The sequence below is a fragment of the Pelophylax lessonae genome (assembly GCF_965119305.1).
Source record: "Pelophylax lessonae genome assembly, chromosome: 5".
Taxonomy (NCBI): domain Eukaryota; kingdom Metazoa; phylum Chordata; class Amphibia; order Anura; family Ranidae; genus Pelophylax; species Pelophylax lessonae.
The window spans coordinates 216,129,035-216,152,074 of record NC_138772.1 but is presented as its reverse complement, the minus strand read 5'-3'; the positions used below and the strand labels follow the sequence as shown (position 1 = coordinate 216,152,074).

Here is a 23,040-nt window from a genome sequence, read left to right as displayed (position 1 = left end):
GCAAACATAGGCATAAGCCAAACTTAAGTCACAGTAAATTAGATAAAGTTTGTCAGCAAAAGATTGGTAAACGGGGAAAGAAAGGACTGCACATTAATCTCTGTGGTCCTGTGTGTGCCACCCATGCCAGATTCTAGCGGGAACAGGAAATGCATTAGCGAATTGTTTTGAAATAGTCCCAGGCAAGGTGGGCAATGGTTTTATTTTTTGCTACTGGAAAAGTTGTTCTTTAGAGTGTTTTGTTCTGCAGAGGTTGGGTATATTTTGATTGATTTTTTTTTTTTTACATTTTCATCATCCTAATCTTTTTTTATTTGTTCAAAAAGTGCTGCAATTACAAAGAATGAAAACATACACTGAAATTAAATAAAAATGGCGGGATGGAGGGAGCTGTAAGTACAAGAACTGCATCGGGAACAATAGGAGCCGGGACACCAACACTGGATTTATCCTTTTTAGGAGGAACAAAAAAGACAGATTCTGGGTTTACTGCCACCATAATAAAGACAATGAAAACTGCAGGTGGTGGAGTGATAGAAGGAAGTGATTTACTAGCTGGTCTGTTGGAAGAAAGATGGGCGGCCCCCAAGACTTATACAAGCGATTTATGCCAGCCATTTTTATGAGAGGCACATGCATTTGGTGAGTGCCAAATTTAAAGGGAGTGGTGAAACACTTGGTGATGTGAGAGGTCACTGGGAGGAAGATGATAATCTGAATCCAACGGTAGATCATAAGGTGATAACATTTCTGGACTTTGGTTAATTTACATTTCTCTACCGACAGACACAGCTCCATATAATTCTTAACCTTTGGTTTATGCTTTCCCCTATAGGAGTAGAACACTAGGCAGCAAAACTCTTTACCATGTCTATGTTGCTGTCCCTGCAAGCATACACCCACACACTCTGCTATACCCTTCAGTTTGTTTCTGCCTAGTTTAGGAGTAGGACCTAGATAGTTTCTGGGACTTTGGTCTTAGCTGTTTTTAGGAACCTTTTTGTAAAACTTTATTTTTTAGTTAGTTTTGTTCCTAAAAGAACTGCAAGCAACAGCTGGCTGGGTTTCGGACTGGATATGCTAGATCCTTAAGGTCTCCCAGCCTGGCCAGTGAGCGTGCGCAGGTTATAGTCCAGCACTAGGCCTCAACATGACAGAGCCCCGATGGACGGGGGCTGGCCCGCGAGTGAAACACCTCGCCGGAATGTATACGACCTGGGTCGCCCTGAGTCGCAGCGTACCCCCCTGGCTGTCAGCACCCCCCACCCCGAGTGGAGAGGTAGTCTGTTTTGGAGAGTAAGTGCCCCCCCCATTTCTCTGGCGGTCTCGGGGTGGACGTGGGCCCCTCCCTGGGAAAGTCGGACCCTCAGGTATCCCTCGGTTCCCCTGTCCTCTTGGTGATACCAGGCCCCCCTTAGGCTTCCCTTCCTGCACATGCAGGTTCCTACCTCGGAAGGGAGGGGGCAGATGTATTGTGGCCGCTGCGGCGGTTCTGCGGGGGGGGGGGGGTTATCCTGGTGGGGGCCCCTCCTGAGGACCCCCCAATGCCGCTGTCTGATGACCCCCCTAGGGGGTCGTGGAGACCGCATGGCGTTCCGTGGGGGCCACCAATTTTGCTGTAGTTTAATTGAATTGCATGAGCGGCCATGTTTTGGTAGTTCCCCCATAGGAATGCATGGGGCGGCCATTTTCCTGGTGCTCGCAATTGCTGGACAGCAGGGGAAAGCTAGGGTGACTCTAGCACAGGACCCAGGTATTTCCTGTTCCTGTGTCAGATCGTTTTTTTCTCTCTGCACAGAACGTTCCTACATCCCTCCAAGCCATTTTGGTAGTATGTTACTGTGGTCCCTGTAGGTATTTCTCATTCACCCTCCTGCAGGCTGTGATAGGCTGGAACTTGTGGTGCCGCTGGAGCAGCAGTGCGGATCACGTTTTTTTGCAGTTTCTCTTGAAGTGACACTGCCTTTTTTTTGTATTAAGTAAATATGGAGTCCCAGGACCAAATTTCAACCACAGACCCCTTCAGTGCGGTTGCGGGACCCTCCGGGTCGCAGCCCCTGTCTGCTTTTACAGCAGTTTTGAAAAAACCTGGTGTCAAAAGTTGATTTATTTTGAAAAAATGCCACTAGTAGAAAGCGCCCTATTCCTTCTCTTCCCTCTTTAGTATCCTCATATTCTGAGGTAGATAAGGCCGCCCTGGGCGCATGCCACCCTGGTGGTTCTGCGTCTTCACATTCTGATGGCGAGGAAGATGTATCCTCGTCAGCAGCTGCGCAGGAAAGCGCACTGGTGGAGGCACTTACAGTGTCAGCACGGGAAACCTTAAAAATGGTGGATAATTCTACAGAGTCAGGGACGCAGGTGTTTTTTGCACCCGCAAATCCCAGAAGTCGGGCAAGGTTTTTCCCTGTCCAAAACATTTTGTCAACATTGTCAATGTACAGTGGGGGCGCATCAGACAAATCTTAGTGGTGCCTAAGCGCTTTAAAAGGCGCTACCACTTCACGGACGTGGTCTCCGCTAGATGGACCGTACCACCAAAGGTGGATCATCCGGTTGCCAGTCTAAACAAGTCTACGGTCATTCCGGTGGAGAAGTCCCCAATATTTACAGACCCTGTGGATAGATGGATTGAGTCTCTATCCTGCCATTTGCGTGTGATCGCAGGCTCAATACTGAAACCGGTCTTTGTGATCACTCTGGTGTCACAGACCATAGCGGAATGGGTGAAGTTACTGAAAGGTGACTTAGAAATGGAGCAGCTCCTGTCGGGATTGACAGAGCTAATGGATCAAATGATCCAAGCCCTTCTGTATATATGTGATGCGTCGCTGGATGCGGCTCCACTGGTGGCCAGAGTGTCTGCGGTGGGGGTTGCGATTAGACGCACGGTGTGGCTGAAAAGCTGGTCTGCAGACCAGGCTTACAAAAATGCTCTTTCTGACCTTCCCCTTATGGGGGACAAACTGTTTGGTTCCTCCTTTGATGAGTTGATCAAAGGCCTTACAGGTGGGAAGAGTACTCTTCTTCCCCAGTCCACCAAGAGCAAGGCACCGTGTAATAGACGGGGGCCTTCATTTACTGCTCATAGGCAGCCCTTTCATGCCTCCAGGGAGCAGGAGAAAGGAACTAATCCATTCAGGTCTTCTGGGGGTTCCAAGAAGACATGGTCATGCATCCTGAGAACAGGCCAATCTGGATCTGCGGACAAATCCTTGTCTGCATGAAGGGGCGCTCTCACCCATTTCTGGGGTGGTGGGATGTCTTCGCTTCTTTCCAGAACCATGGACTTCCTTGATTCAAGACAAATGGGTTCACAAACTGATCCGATCGGGTTACAAGATCGAATTCAGGTCCTTCCTGTCCAACCTCCGCCTATCTCCAGATCGGTTAACGGACCTACGGGAGGCGGTGCAAGATCTGCTGTCGCAGGGAGTGATTGTGCCAGTTCCCTCTCCTGAATGTTTTTTAAGGGTTTAACTTAAACCTGTTCACTGTGCCCAGGAAAGGAGGCAAAGTGCGTCCAATCCTGGATCTCAAATCTCTGAACCGCTTTGTTCGGGTTCCGAAGTTTCAAATGGAATCTGTTCGCACAATTGTGTCCCTACATCAGGGATACCTGTTGGCCTCTATGGACGCATAGCTACACATCCCTATTTACGCTGGACTCCAGCGTTTTCTTCGCTTCACTGTGCAGTTACCCTTTGGTCTCGCTTCTGCTCCCAGGGTCTTCACAAAAGTGTTGGCTCTGATATTGGCACTTCTACATCAGAGGGGGGTTGCGGTCCCTGACTACCTGGACGATCTTCTGTTAGGAGCAAATTCTTATTCTGCTCTGTTGGAGGATTTGGCAATAACTGTATGGACTCTGCAAGAGTTCAGTTGGACTATCAATTTTGCAAAATAAACCCTGGTACCATCCTCAAGTCTGGTCTACCTAGGTCTGACTCTGGACTCCACGTCGACAAAGGTTTTTTTCCCCTTAAAAAGCTGCAGAAGTTGCAGGGGGCGATTAGTTTGTTGCTGTCCAACAAGCTTTCCTCTCTGCGGACTTGCATGGAAGTCCTAGGCCTGATGGTGTCGACCTTCAATTCAGTCCTATTTGCTCAGTTCTACACCAGACCCTTACAGAGGGAAATTCTGGTCAAATGGAACAAAGATCCAAAGTCTTTGGACTTTCTGATTCAGTTGAGTCACAACACAAAGACTGCTCTTCTATGGTGGCTTTGCTCGTTGGCATTGCACCAGGGCAAGTCTTTCCTTCCTTTGTATTGGACTGTGGTCACCATGGACACCAGCCTGTCCAGCTGGATAGGAGTGCTGGAGACACTGTGTGCCCAGGGGTCTTGGACAGTGGAAGAGTTCAGACTACCGATCAGGGTTCTGGAACTCGGGGCAATAAAGCTTTGCCTTTTTAACTGGACAAATCGTCTATAAGGTTGTCCAGTCAGGGTTCAATCGGACAACGCCACTGCCGTGGCTTACATCAATTATCAAGGGGGCACCAAGAGTATCCTAGCGGCCCGGGAGGTGGCTGAGATCTTGAAATGGGCAAAGAATTTTGTTCCAGCTCTCTCTGCGGTACATATCCCAGGTGTGGAAAACTGGCAGGCGGACTACCTGACCCATCAGGTATTGGATCAGGGGGAATGGTCTCTACACCTAGAGGGGTTTCATCTGTGTGCTCGGTGGGGGACACCCGATATCGACATGTTTGCCTCTTGGCTCAACAAGAAGGTTCAAAGGTTTGTAGCCAGGTCACGGGATCCCCTAGCCGATGCCGTGGATGCACTGGTGGCTATTTGGGGTTGTCATCGGCTGATCTCTGCGGTTCCACCGCTGAAACTCCTGTTGCAAATTCTGCGTAGAATAGAGACGGAGGGGATTCTAGTCATTCTGGTGGCTCCAGACTGGCCTCGCCGGTCTTGGTACGCAAATCTGGTAAGATTGGTCGCTAATGCTCCTTGGAGACTTCCTCTCAGGGAAAATCTGTTGTCTCAAGGGTGGATCTTCCATCCTGCTTTACAGTCGCTGGCTTTAACAGCGTGGCTGTTGAAAGCCAGGTATTGAAGGATAGAGGTCTTTCTGATTCAGTGATTCCTACACTGTTGAATGCCAGGAAGATTATTTCCAGGAAGATCTATCATCATACGTGGAAATCGTACATTTCTTTGTTTGAATCCATGAAGGTACATCCTCGCCTTTTTTCGGTGACTTGGATTTTGGCTTTCCTTTAAAGAGGTGTTGAACAGAAATTGGCCTTGGCCACTATTGAAGGCCAAGTGTGGGCCTTGGCTGTGTTTTTCCAACGTCCGTTAGCCTCGCATGTGTTGATTTGCACCTTTTCCAAGGGGTCCGTCATGTGGCCTCTTCGAGGCGATCCCCGTTACCTCCGTGGGATCTGAATTTGGTATTGTCTGTTCTTCGAAAACCTCCTTTTCAGAACATTAGGGAAATTCCTCTGCTTACCTTGTCTCAGAAGGTTGCTTTTTTCGTGGCTATTACTTCTGCTCGCAGAGAATCTGAATTGGTGGCGCTTTCTTGCCGTTCGCCTTATTTGGTGGTCCACAGAGATAAAGTTGTACTTCAACCTAGTCAGTCGTTTCTTCCTATGGTGGTTTCTGATTTCTATCTAATTGAAGACATTGTGCTGCGTTCTTTAGGTCCTAAGCCTAAGCATCCTAAAGAAATTGCTCTGCACTCTTTGGATGTGATTCAGGCAATTAGGTTTTACCTGGCGGCTACTAAATCATTTAGAAACTCAGATTCTCCATTTTGTCCTTACCGAAGGACTCAGTAAGGGATTGGCTGCGTCTGCTGCGACCATTTCTAGGTGGATCAGGCAGACGGTCGTTCAGGCTTATTCACTGAAGGGTCAGGTCCCACCTTTCCCTGTGAAGGTGCATTCTACTGGGGTGCTGTGTGCTCCTTGGGCTTTTCCCCATCAGGCATCAGTGATGCAAGTTTGCAAGATGGCAACTTGGTCGTCTGTGCACATGTTCACAAAATTCTACAAAGTTAGATGTGTTGGCATCCTCTGATGCTTCTTTTGGCGCAAGGTTTTGCAGGCTGCTGTTTGAAGTGGATTTTAGTTTCTTTGAGGGTGTATGTTCCAGATGAGCTCCAGTTGTTCTTGGTTGAGCTCCATATTCACTGGTTGGCCAAAGTCTTAGCCTTGTTGGGAATTACGTTCTTTTTCTGCGTTGTTTTACCACCCCCTCATGCAAATACTGCTTTGGGACGTCCCAGTGGTCAAGAATTATCTGGAGCTGCAACTGTCAATGAAGGATAGAGAAAATTGGATTTTTGTCTTACCGTAAAATCCTTTTCTCTGAAGTTCATTGACAGATGCAGCACCTGCCCCTCTTTTTTGAGTGGGTTGGGGTTTTTCCTCTAAACACTGCTTGCAACCGAACTGAAGGCTATAGCAGAGTGTGTGGGTGTATGCCTGCAGGGACAGCCCGGTAGGTGGGGTAAAGCTTTTTCCTGCCTAGTGTTCTACTCCTTTAGGGGGCAGCATAACCCAGTGGTCAAGAATTGTATGGAGCTGTGTCTTGTCAATGAACTTCAGAGAAAAGGATTTTACGGTAAGACAAAAATCAAGTTTTTTGGAAATATTTTTGGACTTTTGGTCTATTCAATTAAGATCACTTTATTCACACTTTATATACACTTCATTTGTATATAAACTGTATATACACTTCACCCAGTGCATATTTAATTCAATTTTATTCAATGTCAGTGTATGTTTATATTCTATGTAATCGCAGCCCCTCCGCAGATTGGAAAATATTTCTAATTTGTTCTATGACAATATAAAATACATGTTTTTTTCTGTGATCTTTAAAAAAAATATTTTCTGTGTGATATGAGTGCTGAATGTTCTGTGAAACCCAGAAAGTCCCAAGAGGTCCTTAAAGCCAATAAATGAGCAGTCTCATACCTAGATTTCCTTCAAATTTGGATAACAGTAATTCACTTAGTGGGCTGCAAATTAGGTGAGGACTTTGGGGACACCATTATTGCATAAAAAAGTGTTAGCTAGAAATCATTAGTGGATAGCATCATTGTCCATAAAAAGATTAACTTGGTACCTCAATGAAAACCCTGGCTCACGTTAACCTGTAATAAAAGACAGCACCAGCCAAAAAGCTGCATGCGTCGCCTGACAGTAGTCTCAGAACAACACAGCAATGATGCCACAGATTAAAAATGAACAAAAAATGTATATACAGAGGTCTTGAACACAGGGACAACATGATTTTGGCACTAATATTTCCCACAGAAATCGGGTATCCACATTTCTTTAATCCTACTGAAGTTTTTGATTATATTTAGAAGTAAATATAGATGACCAATCCCTTTAATACTTAACGAAAGGATATTACTGATTGCAGTTTCATATTAAACAGATTTTGATCTTTGGGCTCACACAAACATTCTTTATTAAGTTTGTGTTTTTGTAGCTTTCTTTTTTTTTATTTTTGCACAGTAGGTTCAGTTCACTGGAATGGATGCATGATAGTTTTCTCCTAAAGATGTTTAGTTTAAATGTTACATTTTGCTTGAAATCCTTATTTTTCTGGATGATGAAAACATTGAACTGTTGAAAACCCAATTTTTTTCTCAAAATAATTTAATCGAAATGCTGTTTTGTTCTTTCTTCTGCATTGAAGGACACAATAAGTTTAAGTGGTTATACTGCTGCCTACAGGAGCATTGGGCACTGGAAGGAAAAAAAAAACTTGTAGGCCAGCTCAGTATAGCCCTCATACTTCCGACATGCCTCCGATTTTCTGCTAGTGTACTAGGATAGGCGGCTTTTTTCCTTCAAACATTTTCAGGAGTCAAGACTCTTTTCTACATTGCCACTAGGGCTCATTGCCTCAGATTGCCGTAGCCATCCTATCCCTTCTTAGGAGTCTTCCTTAGCTATATCTGCTGTGGCTGACTCCTCTGGCCTCTTTGCTAGGAGGTTACTTAAGTCATGAAAGACTTAATGGACCAGATCCCCCAGCTTTTGCTGACTGATTGCAGAGGCCACATGATTGCTTCTGCACCTTTCCCTGCAGATTCTGTATTTGATCAGTTCCTGGCCTTCAGTGGCTAAAGCTGAATTTACATTAGTTGAATTTCATTTGACATTTTTCATTGTAAGAATATTTGTTCACCTTTCTAGTCTTTAGTAGGGTCATGTCGACGTCCGTTTTTGATTGAGAAAATTCAAATGAGCGGGATGGAAAATTTTGTGGTATGTGGTTTTCACTATGAAGTTGAATGTCGCAAGCAAACTAAATATTAAACTACTTTCAAACGGCATTTAAATGTTTAAATATAGGAATCAGTTTGAGTTGTTCCAGTCCTTGCTGGACAAACTTGCCACTGATTAGTCTGCTGCAGGTCTTTTGCCACTACTCCCAAATTTAAAGAGGTTCTTCAGTCACTTTTTAAATAATGAAGTCAGCAGCTGCAAATACTGTAACTGCTGACGTTTAATAAAAGACTACATACCAAACCAGGGATCCAGCACTGTCCTCTCTGGGCTTGTTCTTTGCCGGTAATCGGGTCCCTGAAACAATCATGTTGAGTGATGGAAGCTGACTGTTACCCTTTGCGGCCTCACTGTGCTCTGTAAATGGTCCTGAAGCCTCCAGAGACCTGTGATTTGTCGCAGGGGGTTGCAGATAGGAAGTGGGCTAACTTGCACTTGGATCGCCTAGGAGGTGGGAAGTGGGTGCCTGCCCCCCTCTCTTAAAAAAAAAAAAAAAATGGTGTTTTCATTGTTTGCAGAGTAGGATGGAGGAGGAGGAAGAGCGAAACCTCTGTTTTTTCAATGAAGTTCCCCTTTAAAGAGCCCATTTAGGTTCTGATGCGGTGAGCAACACCCTGAAGCTACAGGATCTGACCATTAGTTCTAGCAGCGCTTGTTCCTTTTAGGGATATTCTCAGTTAACCCACTGTTCTAAATCTTCCTCTAGCAAGATTTGAAACACCCTGCTAAGATATTTGCTCCTCCTAAGCACATTCTAGCTTTGTAATTATTTTTTTTAAGTGAGAATCTTAGGCCTGATGGTAGCCTCTTTCAATGCAGTCTCAATTACCTAGTTGTGCTCCCGATCCCTACAACACGATATTATGTTGTCATTGAACAGGTCACTCCTGTCCCTGGATAGTCCGATTCATTTTGTACAAAGGACCAAGTTATCCCTAGCTTAGTGGTTCAGGATTCGGAATATGAAATCCTGAATATGAAACCCTTGAACTCTGGGTTTTTTATGCTTTCTCTTGAGTGGTCCCTTGGACCATCCTGCTGCAGGGTTATCAAATCCAGATTTAGTCAAACAACACCACAGTTGTGTCTATTCATCAGGAAGAAACCAAAAGCCCTGCTGCAGCAAGAGAGATTGAGAGGATGTTGTCCTGGATATAACTTTGTGCCTGCCTTGTTTGCCTTTTACATCCCTGGCATGGACATTTGGCAGGCAGTCAGCACTGCTTGTGCCCACGGGAGTTGTTCCTACACTCAAAGGTGTTCTAAGACCTGCGTCACAGCCAGGTAAGAAATCCTGGATGTGGACTTCCTTTCCTCCAAGTTAAAAAAACTGGACAGATTTGTCTTCAGGTATAGGGATGCTCTAGCCGAAACAATGGATCCTCTATTGGCTCCATTGGCTCAGTACAACTTTCCTGTCTTTTCCTTTCTTCCTTGTCTGCTTTACAGTATTGAGTTAAAAGGTATTTGGATGATCCTCATTGCTTCACTTTGACCAAGGCAGATATAGTAGTCTGACCTGGTAAGACTCCTGGCGGATGTTCTGCAGGTTCTTTCAGATCTCCTGTGTTAAGGACCAATTAACCATCCTGCTTCACAGTTGCTGGACTTACCAGCATGTATATTGAAGCCTGGGCTCTGAGGGACAGGGACATCTCTGAATTGGTTAACTCCACAATATAAACTAAACAAAGTAAACTCAATAGAATTTCTTTCTGGTTTTCTCTGTGCTATAAAAAAAATGTTTGAACCCATCAGAGACATTCCTATCTCCACATTTATCCATAAGGTGGTGTTCCTTGTAGCCATCACTTCTGAAAGGCACCATTATTTAGTAAAGAACCTTTTTTTTTTTTTTTTTTTTTTTTTTTACTTGGGGATGAGTTGTGTTGAGGTGTAGGGCTTCCATCTTATCTAAGGTATTCTCTGCCTTTCACTTCAGGATATTGTTATTTTGTCCCACTGTTTTTGGTTCCAGTTCACCAAAATGACAATTTCCCTCCATTGTCTCATTGTGGTTCAGGCTGTAAGAGTCTCTCTCTCTCTCTCTTTTTTCCAGGAAAGCTGATTACCTTTTTGGTTCTGTAAGAGTGATTTGACCTCTCATTCCACCATCTCTAGATGGCTTAGACAAACCATCAGCCAAGCTTATGGGCTAAAGGATTGGGTTGCACCTTTAACTGTTAAGGCACACTCTTACTAGATCTGTGAGCGCTTCTTGAGATTTTCAGCATTAATCAACAGTTTCTCTAATTCGCAGAGTTCCCACTTGGTCTGTTGTTCACACATTCTCAATGTACTACCAGGTGGATGTTAAGGTCTCGTCTGATGCCAGCTTCGGACATGAAGTCCTTCAGACTGCATTTTGAACTGCATTCAGTTTTCAGTTCTGTCTCCTTTTCATGGTCTGTTAGTGCTGTAGGCTATATTATCTACCGTTCAAAGTGAAAGACTTGCTGTGTCCCTCAGCAGAGGGGTTTTTGTACTCCCCATATAGTCCACACAAATACAAAGCCTGATCAAACAGGGGAGCATGCCAATCCAATGCTGGAAGTTAAAGTCTTTAGAGATAATAATCATGTGCAGCTCTAAAAATTCTAGATGTCCTGTGTCAGTGCATCTCTTTTTATGCAGTGGATTGAAATATGTTGCCCATCTGTTTTTATATTAGCTTTTGAGCAACTGGAAAAGGCTGTAGCTGCAACACAGAATACAGAGGAGGCTCAGAAAATGGGTAAACAGCAAATGGACGAACAGATTAAAGCCATTGAAAAAGCCAGTGAAGAAGAGAGAGTGAATCTTCAAAAGGAACTCAGTCGTGTCAAGCAAGAGGTGGTGGACATTATGAAGGTAATGTTTTTTTATTTCCCTAACGGAGAATTTCAGAAAAGATATAAACTTTCACCCTACAGAAACTGTGATGACCTGCACTTGATATTCCTCTTTTTTTTTTTTTTTATTGTAATCTGTAACAATTTTTTTTGTGTAGAAAACCTGTGATGGACGTATCCTTGACCTGGAAAAATCTCATGCAGAAAGCCTGTTGAATAAAGAGCAGGAACACAAGGAAACGTTGAGAATTCTGGAAGAGGGGTTTCAAGAAAAATTGAAAGCAGCTGTTGTAAGTACACCTATGTTTATGCTAAGCATTAATGGCCTTCATATAACTTTTACAAGCATGATCAGACCTATTTTTTTACCTGATACCCACTGAATCTTGGTTAATAGTTTATGAAGGCAAAAACAAAACAAATTTAAGTACATCTCCATGTACAAGCTATGTTTCGCGCCAAATGTTGTCCTTTTTTTTGTTCTGTGCTGATAGATAGGCTTTTCAAGTCGCAGTATGTTGCCCATCTGTTCAAGCCACATTCTGTGTGTGGGTGGTTCAGGTGCGATCCAGTGTACTAACAAAAGTCTGCGTGCCTGAAATAGGGCTCTCGCCACCGCCTTCCTCAGACATCTGTCCTGAGTTACCGTGTCGAGTATACCCAATATACAATGTTTGGGATCCAAAGGGACCACTATACCTAGAGCATTATTTACCGTGGCCACTACCCTGGACCAATATCGGTGCAACTTGGGGCATCTCCACAGCAAGTGAGTAAGGTTGCCTGTCTCCCCCCCCACATTTACAGCATAGCGCGTCTGGTTGTAGACCCATCAAGTGTAGTTTGATAAGAGTGTAGTGAACCCTAAGAAGAATATAAAGTTGAGAAACTCTCTGGGAAATATTTTACGAGCATATCCTGACCGCCTCCAATGCCTCCTCCCACTGTTCACCCGGAATCTCACCCACATCCCTTTTTTTTTCATTTATCACACGAATTGGGAAATTTCTCCACGTATGGCCCCCTAAAGGATAGCATAGCAACCCAGTATAAACCCTTTAGTTGCTGCTGTATAAGGGCAAATACCGGCGTAGAGGAAAGCTCAATGCCTTCCAGCGCCGTCTGGGCCTTCACTGCATGCTGCAATTGTAAATAGTAAAATTTCATTTTTAAGGGGACATTAAATCTGGACTGTAGTTGGGCAAAATACAAAACTTTGCCCCCTTGAAAGATGTGATGGAGATGCGTCACCCCCACAGCCCGCCATCTGGCCGCACATTGTAGTTTAAGTATATATATATATCGGACTAAACCTAGTGAAGCCAGACACCTTCTGCAATTGCTTGGTTTTATCCCATATTTTCTGAACAAGTCGTTATGTAGTTAAAGGTTTATTTGGCTTGGCAAACAGCTGAGCCTCCAGGCCCTCCTCTAGAGAGGTCGAACCACTATATAGAAGCATAATACATAGTGCTGAGGTTAACGGTCCAGCCGTCAACCCCCCCACCAGGTGTTGTAGCTGTGAAGCTAGCAATGTAGTACAGCCAGCCCCCCCCCCCCCCCCCAAAAAAAAAACTTGGATTTTTGAAGTTGTTCTAACTTTACCCTAGGTACGCTTCCTGGCCAAAGTAGATCCCTGAAAATGGAGTTAACCGTCCGGAATATTTTCAATGGTATCACCACCAGGGAGTTATGCAGGCAATAAAGCAACTGAGGCATGAGAATCATTTTAACCAAATTTGCATGCCCAGCAACAGAGAGCCACAACTTCTTCCAAATCTTAACCCTATCCTTAAATTTCACCAGCAACGGCAGGACATTAAGTCTACAGAAGTCCAGCGGCACTGGCGAAATCACCACCCCTAAATACTTAAATGAGGGCACAACTGGAACAGGGCAGAAGCTTCCAACCAACGGGTCCACCACCCCTTCCAGTGGCAGCAGGGCAGACTTGGTCCAACTAATTGTTAGCCCAGAACACCTCCCAAATTTTGTGTTAGTGTGGTCATGGTTTCTCTGTGCGAGGAATCAGAGTCCCCTAGAAGTAAAAGCATATCGTCCGCATACAATAGAATTTTCTCCTGTAAAGCGCCATAGTGGAACCCCACTATCCGGTCATTATTTCAGATACAGACAGCCAATGGCTCAATCGCCAGAGCAAACAGTAGTGGGGAGAGGGGGCACCCTTGTCTAGTACCCCTTTCCAGCTGGAAACTATTAGACTGCCTCCCTCCTTCTCTAGACGCCCAAGGGTCACTATATAACAGGCGTATCCAAGATATAAACCTGGGACTAAAACCAAACCCCCGCAGGACTGCCCACAAGTATTCCCACTCTACACTGTCAAATGCCTTGTTGGCATCCAAAGACAGTAGAACCCTCCGCCCCCCATTGTCCGCTCTAGTCTGCATAGCAACATATAACCTCCGCAGGTCGACAGCAGTAGATTTATTGGGCATAAAACCTGCCTGATCCTCATGCACAATATTACTCACTACTCGGTTCAATCTCCTGGCGATAATTTTGGCCAGAAGCTTGACGTCTGTCTGCAAGAGAGAGATAGGGCGGTAAGAATTAGGTATAGTCGCCGGCTTATGCGGCTTAAGTAACAATACAATGCTGGCTCTAGACATAGATTCAGGCAACTGCTGACTGTACCTAGCTTAATTGAAAACCTCCAATAGTTTGGGCAATAGTGACTCAGAATAGGTTTGATAAACCTCCATTGGCAGCCCATCATCCCCCGGAGCCTTGTAGTTGGGAAACAAACCGATCGCCTCCCCGCAGCTCCTCCTAAGTGAGAGGAGCCTCCAATTGCAGCATCTGTGTTTCAGTAAGCTGGGGCAGGGGTATGTTTTCTAAATAGGCATGAAGTTCCTCGGGTGTATAAGACACCCGGTAGGCATACAAATCAGCGAAAAATCTAACCAATTCCTGCATAACCCTGTCCTGGGAGTTAACCATTTTACCATTCGAGAGTTTCAAAGCTTCAATAGCTGGAACTGACGGGCGTACATTGACAATTTTGGCTAAGAGGCGGCCAGTCTGTTTCCCCTCCTCATAGAATGTCACCTTGGAAAAAAATTGCTTCCTTTCTGCTTTTAAGTTAATTTCCTTGGTCAGAGCATCCTGGGCAGCAAGCCAGGCCTCCCTAGTAGCATCCCCAGGGTCAGCCACATACTCCTCCAACTCCCGCCTGGTCAGCTGTTCCTCCAATGCCCTTGCACGAGATTTAATTTGGTCTATGGCAGAAATAAAGATTCCCAGAAGGAAGCACTTGAAAGCATCCCAACTAAGCAACCCATCCCCATAAGGGGCATTATCTATAAAAAATTGATCAACTTGAGACTGGATGTCTGCAGTGGATGGGATCAAATTTAACCAAAAGGTGTTCAAACGCCACATGGCCTTCAGTAAATTAATTTGCACTCTGGCCGTAACCCTCAGTATTAATGGTGAGTGGTCAGACACCCCCTTTGCGCATAGTCCACATCACGCACCAGGGCAAGTGCGGACCCAGAGCCCAGGCACAAATATATATGAGAAAGGGAGGTGTGCGTTTTTAGAATAGCACGAAAATTGAGTAACATTGGGAAATTTTGTGCACCAGAAGTCAACCCAACCCACTTCCATGATAAAGTGCGAGAGGGCTGTGCCACTGGACAAGGGCGAAGCCAGTGCAAGGGGATGCCTATCCAATTTGGGATCTATAATACCATTAAAGTCCCCTAGGACAAACGGGGGCATCCGGTTTCGTTAGCACATAAGCCATTAGTTCCTGCAGCACCACAGAGAACGGAGGAGGAATATATACCATCGCCAATATGCAAGTTACAGTAAACAATTTACAATGCAAAAAAAACACATCTCCCCTCGGGGTCCACATGTGTATGAAACTCCTGAAAATCCAGGGACCGGTGCACCAGCACCCTCACCCCCCCTAGAGTGGGAGGTGTGAGTAGAGTGGTACGCCCAGCCCACCCAGGAGTACCGCAGGCATGTCACTGAGTCCCCCGTAAGGTGCGTCTCTTGTAGCCCAACAATAGCAGGCTGGTATTTGCGAAGAGTGGTCACCTCCCCCACCTATAGCTGGTCTTAACAGTAAGGAGCACTGGAAGGGCAAAAGCAGATCAAAAAAGCAAGGGGATTTCCAGTCACTACTTACCAACCAGCCAGCGACCAACCGAATTAACCTGTCTAACAATATGCGTTAAAAGCAGGGGTTTAGTTGCACACATTTGCAAATACATGCGTAAGCTTTGAGGACTGATCTGCTACAGTTGTGGATCCTGCCATTTCAGTTTTCAAACACCTTACAGTTCCTATTGAGGATGTTCTCTCCCTTAATGATACTGATACTGTTAGGTGTTCTGAAGCCCTTTAAAAGGGCTTATTTGGCCCTGCCGCCGGCTCCTGCTGCCATGTCTATTTGCCAGAATGTAGACATCTGGTCAAGATGCATGAGCAGAGATCAAGAACCTGTCTTTGAAGACTGTCTCGTAGAGCAATTACACCTGATGCCTTCAGCCCTATTGTTTTGTCTTGATGCTGTTGAGAATGCCTTTGACACATCTAAAGAATCTCTCCAGTCTCTGTGCATGTGCGCAGACTTTTTTGGCTAAAAGCTTGGTCTGTTAAACATGCTTGTAAAAATGTCTTCTACACATGCCATTTGATGGTGAACACTTCTGTGGGGAATGCTTTGACAAATTCTTCAAGAAAGTAACTAGGGGGAAAAGGTACTCTTACCCAAAAAGAAAAAGTGTATATCTCCTGCTTCTGTGGCTTCTACCTCTACTCAAAGAAAGAAAGAAATCTTTCCATTCTGCCAGAAGTCAACGTCTGAAGCAAAATATAACACTTCCTTTCATCACCAGCCCTGGCCCACCAACCCCTTGAAGCCTTCCCAGAAGCACTCCTCACAATGAAGGGACACTCCCACTCTTTGGAGTGGTAGGATGTCTGTTAGCATTTGCACCATTATAGATCTGAGATGTTCCAGACCTCTGGATCCAATCTGTCATTTCAAAAGAGTACAAAATTCAGTTTTTGTTCCTGCTCCCTCCGTACTTTTTATCTTCTTTGCACCAACTTAGGGCACAAGGGGTGGTTGTACCAGTTCCCTAAGAACAATGATTTTAAGGTTTCTACTCAAACATATTCAAATTCCTCAAACCAAATAGAGCCATCTGCCCAACTCTAGACTTATAGACTTAAAACATCTAAACAGATTTCATCATGTTTTAATATTCCAGATGGAATCTAGAACATGAAATCAAGGGGAATTTCTGTCATCAGTTGATATACAAGGTGCCTATCTCCAATCACACCAACACTTCCTCCTTTTGGTTGAGGGAGGCCAGCACTTCCAGTTTGGTTCCTTCAAACCTTGGCTAAATAATTAACTTTCCAAAATCTTCTCTCTAGCCCTCACATTCTCTGGAGTACCTGGGTCTTGGACACAGCCTAAGCTAGAATCTTCCTCCCTCAGTGTTTGATTGCTTTCCTAAGGTCCAGCTCTTGGACCCTCCGTTCAAAACTAAACCCCTCAATTTGCTGTTGTGCGAGAGCTCTGGGTCTCATGGTGGCCTCCTTGGAGGTGATCCAGTTTCACTCTAGACACCTTCAGTCCAACATCCTCAAGACATGGAAAAAGTAGATCCAAACCTTGGATCTCCCAGCGTTTTTGCCCAGTCATGCAAAGATCTCCCTGGCATAGTGGATTTCCAATTCTGTAATAGATTTGGAAAAATCATTCCATCAAAGGATTTGGAGCATGGTATTAACAGATGTCAATCTGACAGACTGGGGCAGACAGCTCCCTGACTGTCCAGGGGACATGGTCCCCAGAAGACTGAAAACTATCCATCAACATTCTAGAGCTGAGAACTATCATATTGTCTAGAACTGAGAACCAATAACAGCAAGTAACATTAGGGAAAAGGTTCCCTTATTTCCCATCAGAGCCTTTTCCACCAGGGCTGTTGGTGTCTCCTAAGCCTTTCCGTATCAAGCATCAGTATCCCAGGTTTGCAAGGCTTCCATCTGGCCTTCTGATCCCATGTTTTCCAAGTTCTACCAGGTGGATGTTCAGGCCTCAGCTGAGCTTCACCTGCAAGTTACTTCAAGCCATTATCAGAGTATTTTACTTCTTTAAATCGTTGTATTTTTTGGGGGTCTGTTGGCAGTTCCAGGTAGCTATGTTGTTGCCCACACCTCAGTTTTAATGCTTTGGTATTTCCCATTGTCTATAAATGCCAGTTCTGTCCTATCAATAATGATAATAGAACATTTGACTTGTCTGTCACTCTTTATTATATTAATATTATGAAACTTAGGAGAAAGGCACTGGCAAATAGTATCCAGTCTCCTCATAGATCTCCCCTGGGTTAAAGGTGACATTCATCAGTCTCCTTCTTCCAGAATATTGCAAACGTTTACCAAGAGTAGTGCTATTATTTTATATTTTTGCTTTGTTTGAATAGCGTTACAATTTTTTTGTTTTTTTACTTACCGTCCTTGTTGCACATTGCAGGCAAAGATTCAGGGAGAGCATTTACTTTCTCTTCAAGAAAAAGAGCAACAAGCATTACTTGCTTTGGAGGAGATGGAGCTTCAAAAAAAAGCAATTCAGACTCAGACTGAAAGTCAGCTTCAGGAAATGCAGCAAGAGCTTGAAGAATGTAGAACGGTATGCTATTTATTATTCCTTGTTCATTGGAAATGCTAACAGTCTACTTGGATGATTACCTTTTGTATTGTTGAGTGTAATAGCTTTTCAGAAAAAAAAGCAGTTGCAGTTGTTGGTCAGCTACAAGCAGGAAATTGTTGGTTAACTGACTTTAGGATGAAAACAAACTATATTTACTTAGTTATACGAGCACTGCAGCATTTAATGAAACTACTTGGTTTTGCTCATAATAAATTTATTCAGAAAGTGTCCTCTTTAATTATGGGTATTTTTATTTTTTAATAAATATACATTTATTTGTTTTGTATATTTTTGAGTAAAAAGTCTTCATATTTTGCTTCAAAGATTCAAACATGCACATTTGTTCATGTTTTATATGCTGAGTGCGGGCTCCTAGGTACGGGAGGTCCTCAGGGTTCAAACAGGAGATTCTGAGCTGATTCCACTGTAGTCTTTGGCTGTCAAATGTGTCTGTCTTCTAAGCGCAGAGCAGCCTAACTAAAAGCTGTATCCCAAGTTTAAGCTCAGGAAATTGTGATACAGGTAACTGAGGAAGAACGGTATTGGGGGTTATACTTATACCTGTTTATGGTTCCCAAACCAAATTAGAAGGTCAAGCCTATCCTGGACCTCAAATTATTATACCCTTTTCTGAAGGCCACAGAAAGTTCTCAATGGAATCTGTGCAGTAGTTTAGATGTTGTAGGGATATCAAAGATGTGTACTTGGACATTCTACTCTTTCCTTCACAGCAACATTTCCTTCGTTCTGTAGTGGAGAATAACCATTTTCAATTTGTGGCCTTTCAGATTAGCCATGGCTCCCAAGTCTTAACAAAAGTTTTGGCTGCAGTGTTGGCCTTGTTGCAGTCAAAAGGCGTTCATGTCCTAGAATGCCTACATGATCCACTATCGAGAAGAGAAGGGGGAAACAGGTTTGAATCCACAACCTGCAGAAGTTGTTTTTTTAAACTATTTCAGCATCTATAATATCTGAGATTGCTGCTAAATATGATCCAAAACAAGGTGCCATGTGGTACATTACAAATCCCGAACATCCATGAATGTCCCGGGCATCATGGTAGCCTCCTTTTGAGGTCGTCTCATATGCTTAGTGCCATTCCAGACCCCCTGCAGTATAACATTCTGTTAGCCTGGAATAGGTCAAACCCTTCTCTAGATTATCGTATGTGCCTGTCATTCGGGGCAAGGAATTCCTTGATGTGAGTGTCAGAAGAGTTCAGGGAGATCTGTCATTGCTGGGGACTCCAGACGTGGACCTCCTGGAATCCAGGTTTAACAGGAAACTGGACACCATCCTTGTCAAGCTGCTGTACATGTTTCTCAGTAATCTACTTCTTTGGGAGCTTAAGAGAGTATAGCATTTTTCTTTGTATAAATTACAACAAGTTACTTTGAAACTGTGCAGTGTCACATAAGCAAAAAAAAAAAAAGAAAAACGTTTCTAGGCAGGTGTAGGAGCATGACAAAGAAGACGGACTGGCAAGACCAACTTCTCTATTCAATCTATTACTAATGGTATATGTCTATGGACTCCATTTACAGCACGATACATACTATAGATGGATGTGGGTGTCAAACTGGCTAGACAAATATTTTTAGTTTCCAAACTATTAGAAACCCTAGATCTTATAGATGGTGTATGCACTCCAAAGAATATGTCCAACATACGCAGTTACCATAGCCCATTCCCTAGACTCTTTACATTTTCAATAGCTCACACATATAGGGCATCCACAATGCCACAGATCAGCGTATCTTCCCGGCTTGAACATTACCAATAAACCAGAATCCTCTTCAACACCCAGCAAGTCTGGAGATCATCAACTTTGTGCTCAGAACAAGAGACTCTCTAGCAATGGCAGTAGATGCATTGGTGACTGTGTGGGATCAATTCTGATTCCCCCACTTCAATTGCTACCTCATCAACTTCACAGTTTGAGGTAGAAAGGACTACAGTGATTCTGGTGGCCCCAAATTGACTAAAAAGAGCATTTCTTGTATGTTGGTGGACCAGCCCTGACCTCTTTTGGATCGTCCAGACCATAGGGTTCAGTTTACCACCCTTGGTATTTGTAAGTAGTAAAATCATTTTGCTTTAGGTAGTTTATAGTCTGAGTGTAGAGTAGGAAGCATCTTAGGGCCACACAGTCAGGAGAGAATGCATATCCATGAGTTTTAGGTCTATCCCAAATTAATTTTAGCAGATGTTATTGTTGATAGTCCCATTGAACCGGGGACCCTGATAGGCAAAACCCTGAACAGATACATAAGTTCTGTTAAGTCATATTAATTTCTGCAATGCAGCCTAGCCAAAGGAGTAGGTAACCCTTCCAGGCCTGCAAGAACTTTTTGAATCTGTTAAGAAACAGTGGATAGTTAGCGGCATATAATGAGTGAAAGGAGGGTTTGAAATAGATTCCCAAATACAAGAGATGTTTGAACTCCCAGTGGTAGGGAAAGGTGCTTTGTAACAAAGCCACATGAGCTTATGGTAGCAAAACTTTTAGTATTTGGGCTGGAAGTGCTGCTAAATTATCTCAGTATTATTGTCCGATTGGGGAGCATGATAATGGGATTAGTGATAAATAACACAGTCGTCTGCAAAAGACGTGTGGTGAGGCTGGTGATGTCTGGGTGGGTCCTAATAAGTTGTGCTAATTCCTTAATGGCTAGTGCAAAGTGTAGGGGAGAGAGGAGTCATCCATGTATAGTGCCCCTGAAGATGGAGATGGTTGCAGACTTACAACCTGCATATTTTATGGAGGCCATGGAAAAGAGTAGAGGGCTACTTTCCTATTGCAAATTTGTGTGGCAAACCCCACTTCTGTAAGACTTGATATAAGTACGGCCAGGAAAGGTGATAGATGTTAGTGATAGACGAATGATAACATTATTAGGGGCATTTTACAACATTGTGCAGCTTCAGTCAAAAGAATGGCTTGGGATACATTGTCTCCTTTAGGCGTCGGGGTATAAAGTCAACTTGATTTTTTTTGGATTAGTTGGTCAGTCCCTAAAATAAAGCCTTTCAGCCAGGACTTTCACCAGCAATTTAAAATTTGTCTAAGTATCATTCTTGTAGATCTTTGGAATCATACAAACTAGAGCTGCACAATTAATCGTTAAAAAATCGCAATCTCGATTCAACCCGCCTCACGATCTTAATCCGACATTTCCACGATTATGTAATAAGTGCTAAGCAGTTCTCTGCACACAGCTGTCAAAAAAAAAAGCAGCTGGCTTTATCACAACATTGCTTTATAACAACATTGCTCAGCGCTGAGATAAAAAGAAACCTTGTGTCATTTGGTTCTTTTAAAGATCAAAGGGATGAACTTTGGTCTGCAAATGAGGTCAGTTTAACACAGACTAAGCCTTTTCTGACACTTGTTGCTTACAAGTAAAAATTAGTATTTTTTGCCAGAAAATTACTTAGAACCCCCAAACATTTTTATATATATATATATATATATATATATATATATATATATATATATATATATAATTTTTTTTTTAGTAGAGACCCTAGAGAATAAAATGGTGGTCATTGCAATATTTTATGTCACACTGTATTTGCGTAGCGGTCTTTCAAACGCAGTTTTTGGGGAAAAAAAAAATAACAAAGTTAGCCCAATTTTGTTTGTATAAAGTGAAAGATGATGCTTCTCTGAGAATCATGATCTTTTTTTCTAAGCAAAAAAAAAAAGTCATGATTCTAATTTTATCCAGAATCGTGCAGCTCTAATACAAACCGAAAGCAGTAGTGATTTTGGACAAAATCAATGGTCATGTCTTAAATCGTTAAAGGCTGCCACCAAAAAAGGGCAAAGTAAGTCAGCATATTTAATATAGTATGTTGAAGTGTACCTATCCAGACCTGGTATTTTATTAGACTTGATGGCTGATAATACCTCAGATACAGCTATAGGTTGCTTTAAGGCTTCCTAAAATACATATTGCATGTGTGGTAATTTAAGAGGAAAGCAGAGCATCTGCTTGTGCAGGTTCACAGAGCTCATCAGCTAATTAAAGTTTGCGAGATGTTAGCAAATTCTGCAACTATCTTTGCTGGATCACTAGAAAGTGCTCCTGTAGGGAGGCATAGTGATTTGTAACTTAGGTCTATGCGTTGCCGCTGGTTTGCCAAGAGCATATCTTGTTTATTCCCCTTTCAATAGAACTTGTGCATTGTTTGGCGCAGTTGTTTCCCAGATTGTTGTACTAGTAAGAGATTATGCTCACGAGTGGCCCAGTCTACATCTAGATAATTGCATGTAGTTGGGGCTCTTTTTAGGGCTTTCGCCTTCTCTTGGAAGTCATCTTCCAGCTGTTGAAGGTGATTCACGCATTTCTGTTTTAAGGGGCGAAACCAGTTTAATACAGTCACCCCCAATCACCACCTTATTTATGGGCCTCCCACAGTGTCAATGGGAAGATTGTTTGATGTTATTTTCAAGGTATTCCATAATTAAATAATGGATATAGGCTCTTGAGGATTTGTCCGACAATAGAGAATCAATAGGAGTCCAGTTATGCTCAGCAGGGGCTGCCCATAGAGATGAAAGAGTGAGGGTTACTGAACTGACTTTTTTTGCTGCACCCCCAGATCAGACAGGCTCGATCTGTTGGCATGTCTTGGGAGTTTCAACACCAGGCATTTGTTGCACAGATTTTTAGCTTCAGATGTAATTTAACTAGTTAAAAAATGTAAAGTGGTTTTAAACACAAAACCAAAAATTTAATATATTGTAGCTTACCAGTCCTTAGATGAGGTGGCTGCATTCATTTTCAATTTTTAGCCTTTTTTTTAGACTCTGTTTTCACCTGGTGATCTGGCTAGTAACACACCTCCTGTAGAATGTCCCCAATCTGGATGTAGTAGCAAAGGGGCTCCTTTGGACAGCAGCATTGTCAGTCTGGAGACAAGGGGACAGGGGAATTTTAGATGGACTAGCAGATTTAAATGCTCTAACAAATTGAAGCCAAACTCCAGCTCACACTGCATTTACACAATCAGTTACAGCAAACAGATTTTTTTTCTTTTGGATAAAGATTTTACATTAATAAATACAAGCTGATTAGTGTAAGCACCCCTGTCAGTGCTGAATAGTTGGTCTTGTTCTGTTGAAAAACAAGAAATGTACTGGCCAAATCAGCAGGTGAAGATAAAGAAAAAGTCCAAAGTAAAATCAATGCAGTCACCACATCTAAGAATTGGTAAGC

At 43.4% G+C, this 23,040-nt stretch overlaps 1 protein-coding gene across 2 annotated transcripts in view; it reads left to right on the top strand.

Annotated features, from left to right (window-relative positions):
* Positions 1-23,040, top strand: part of GOLGA4 (golgin A4) — a 205,438-nt gene that overhangs the window by 103,857 nt on the left and 78,541 nt on the right. For both annotated transcript variants that reach the window (XM_082259202.1, XM_082259201.1), the window contains exons 13-15: positions 10,944-11,122; positions 11,262-11,393; positions 17,639-17,794. In XM_082259202.1, coding sequence (XP_082115328.1) covers positions 10,944-11,122; positions 11,262-11,393; positions 17,639-17,794 — 467 coding nt within the window. The remainder of the gene's footprint in view (positions 1-10,943; positions 11,123-11,261; positions 11,394-17,638; positions 17,795-23,040) is intronic.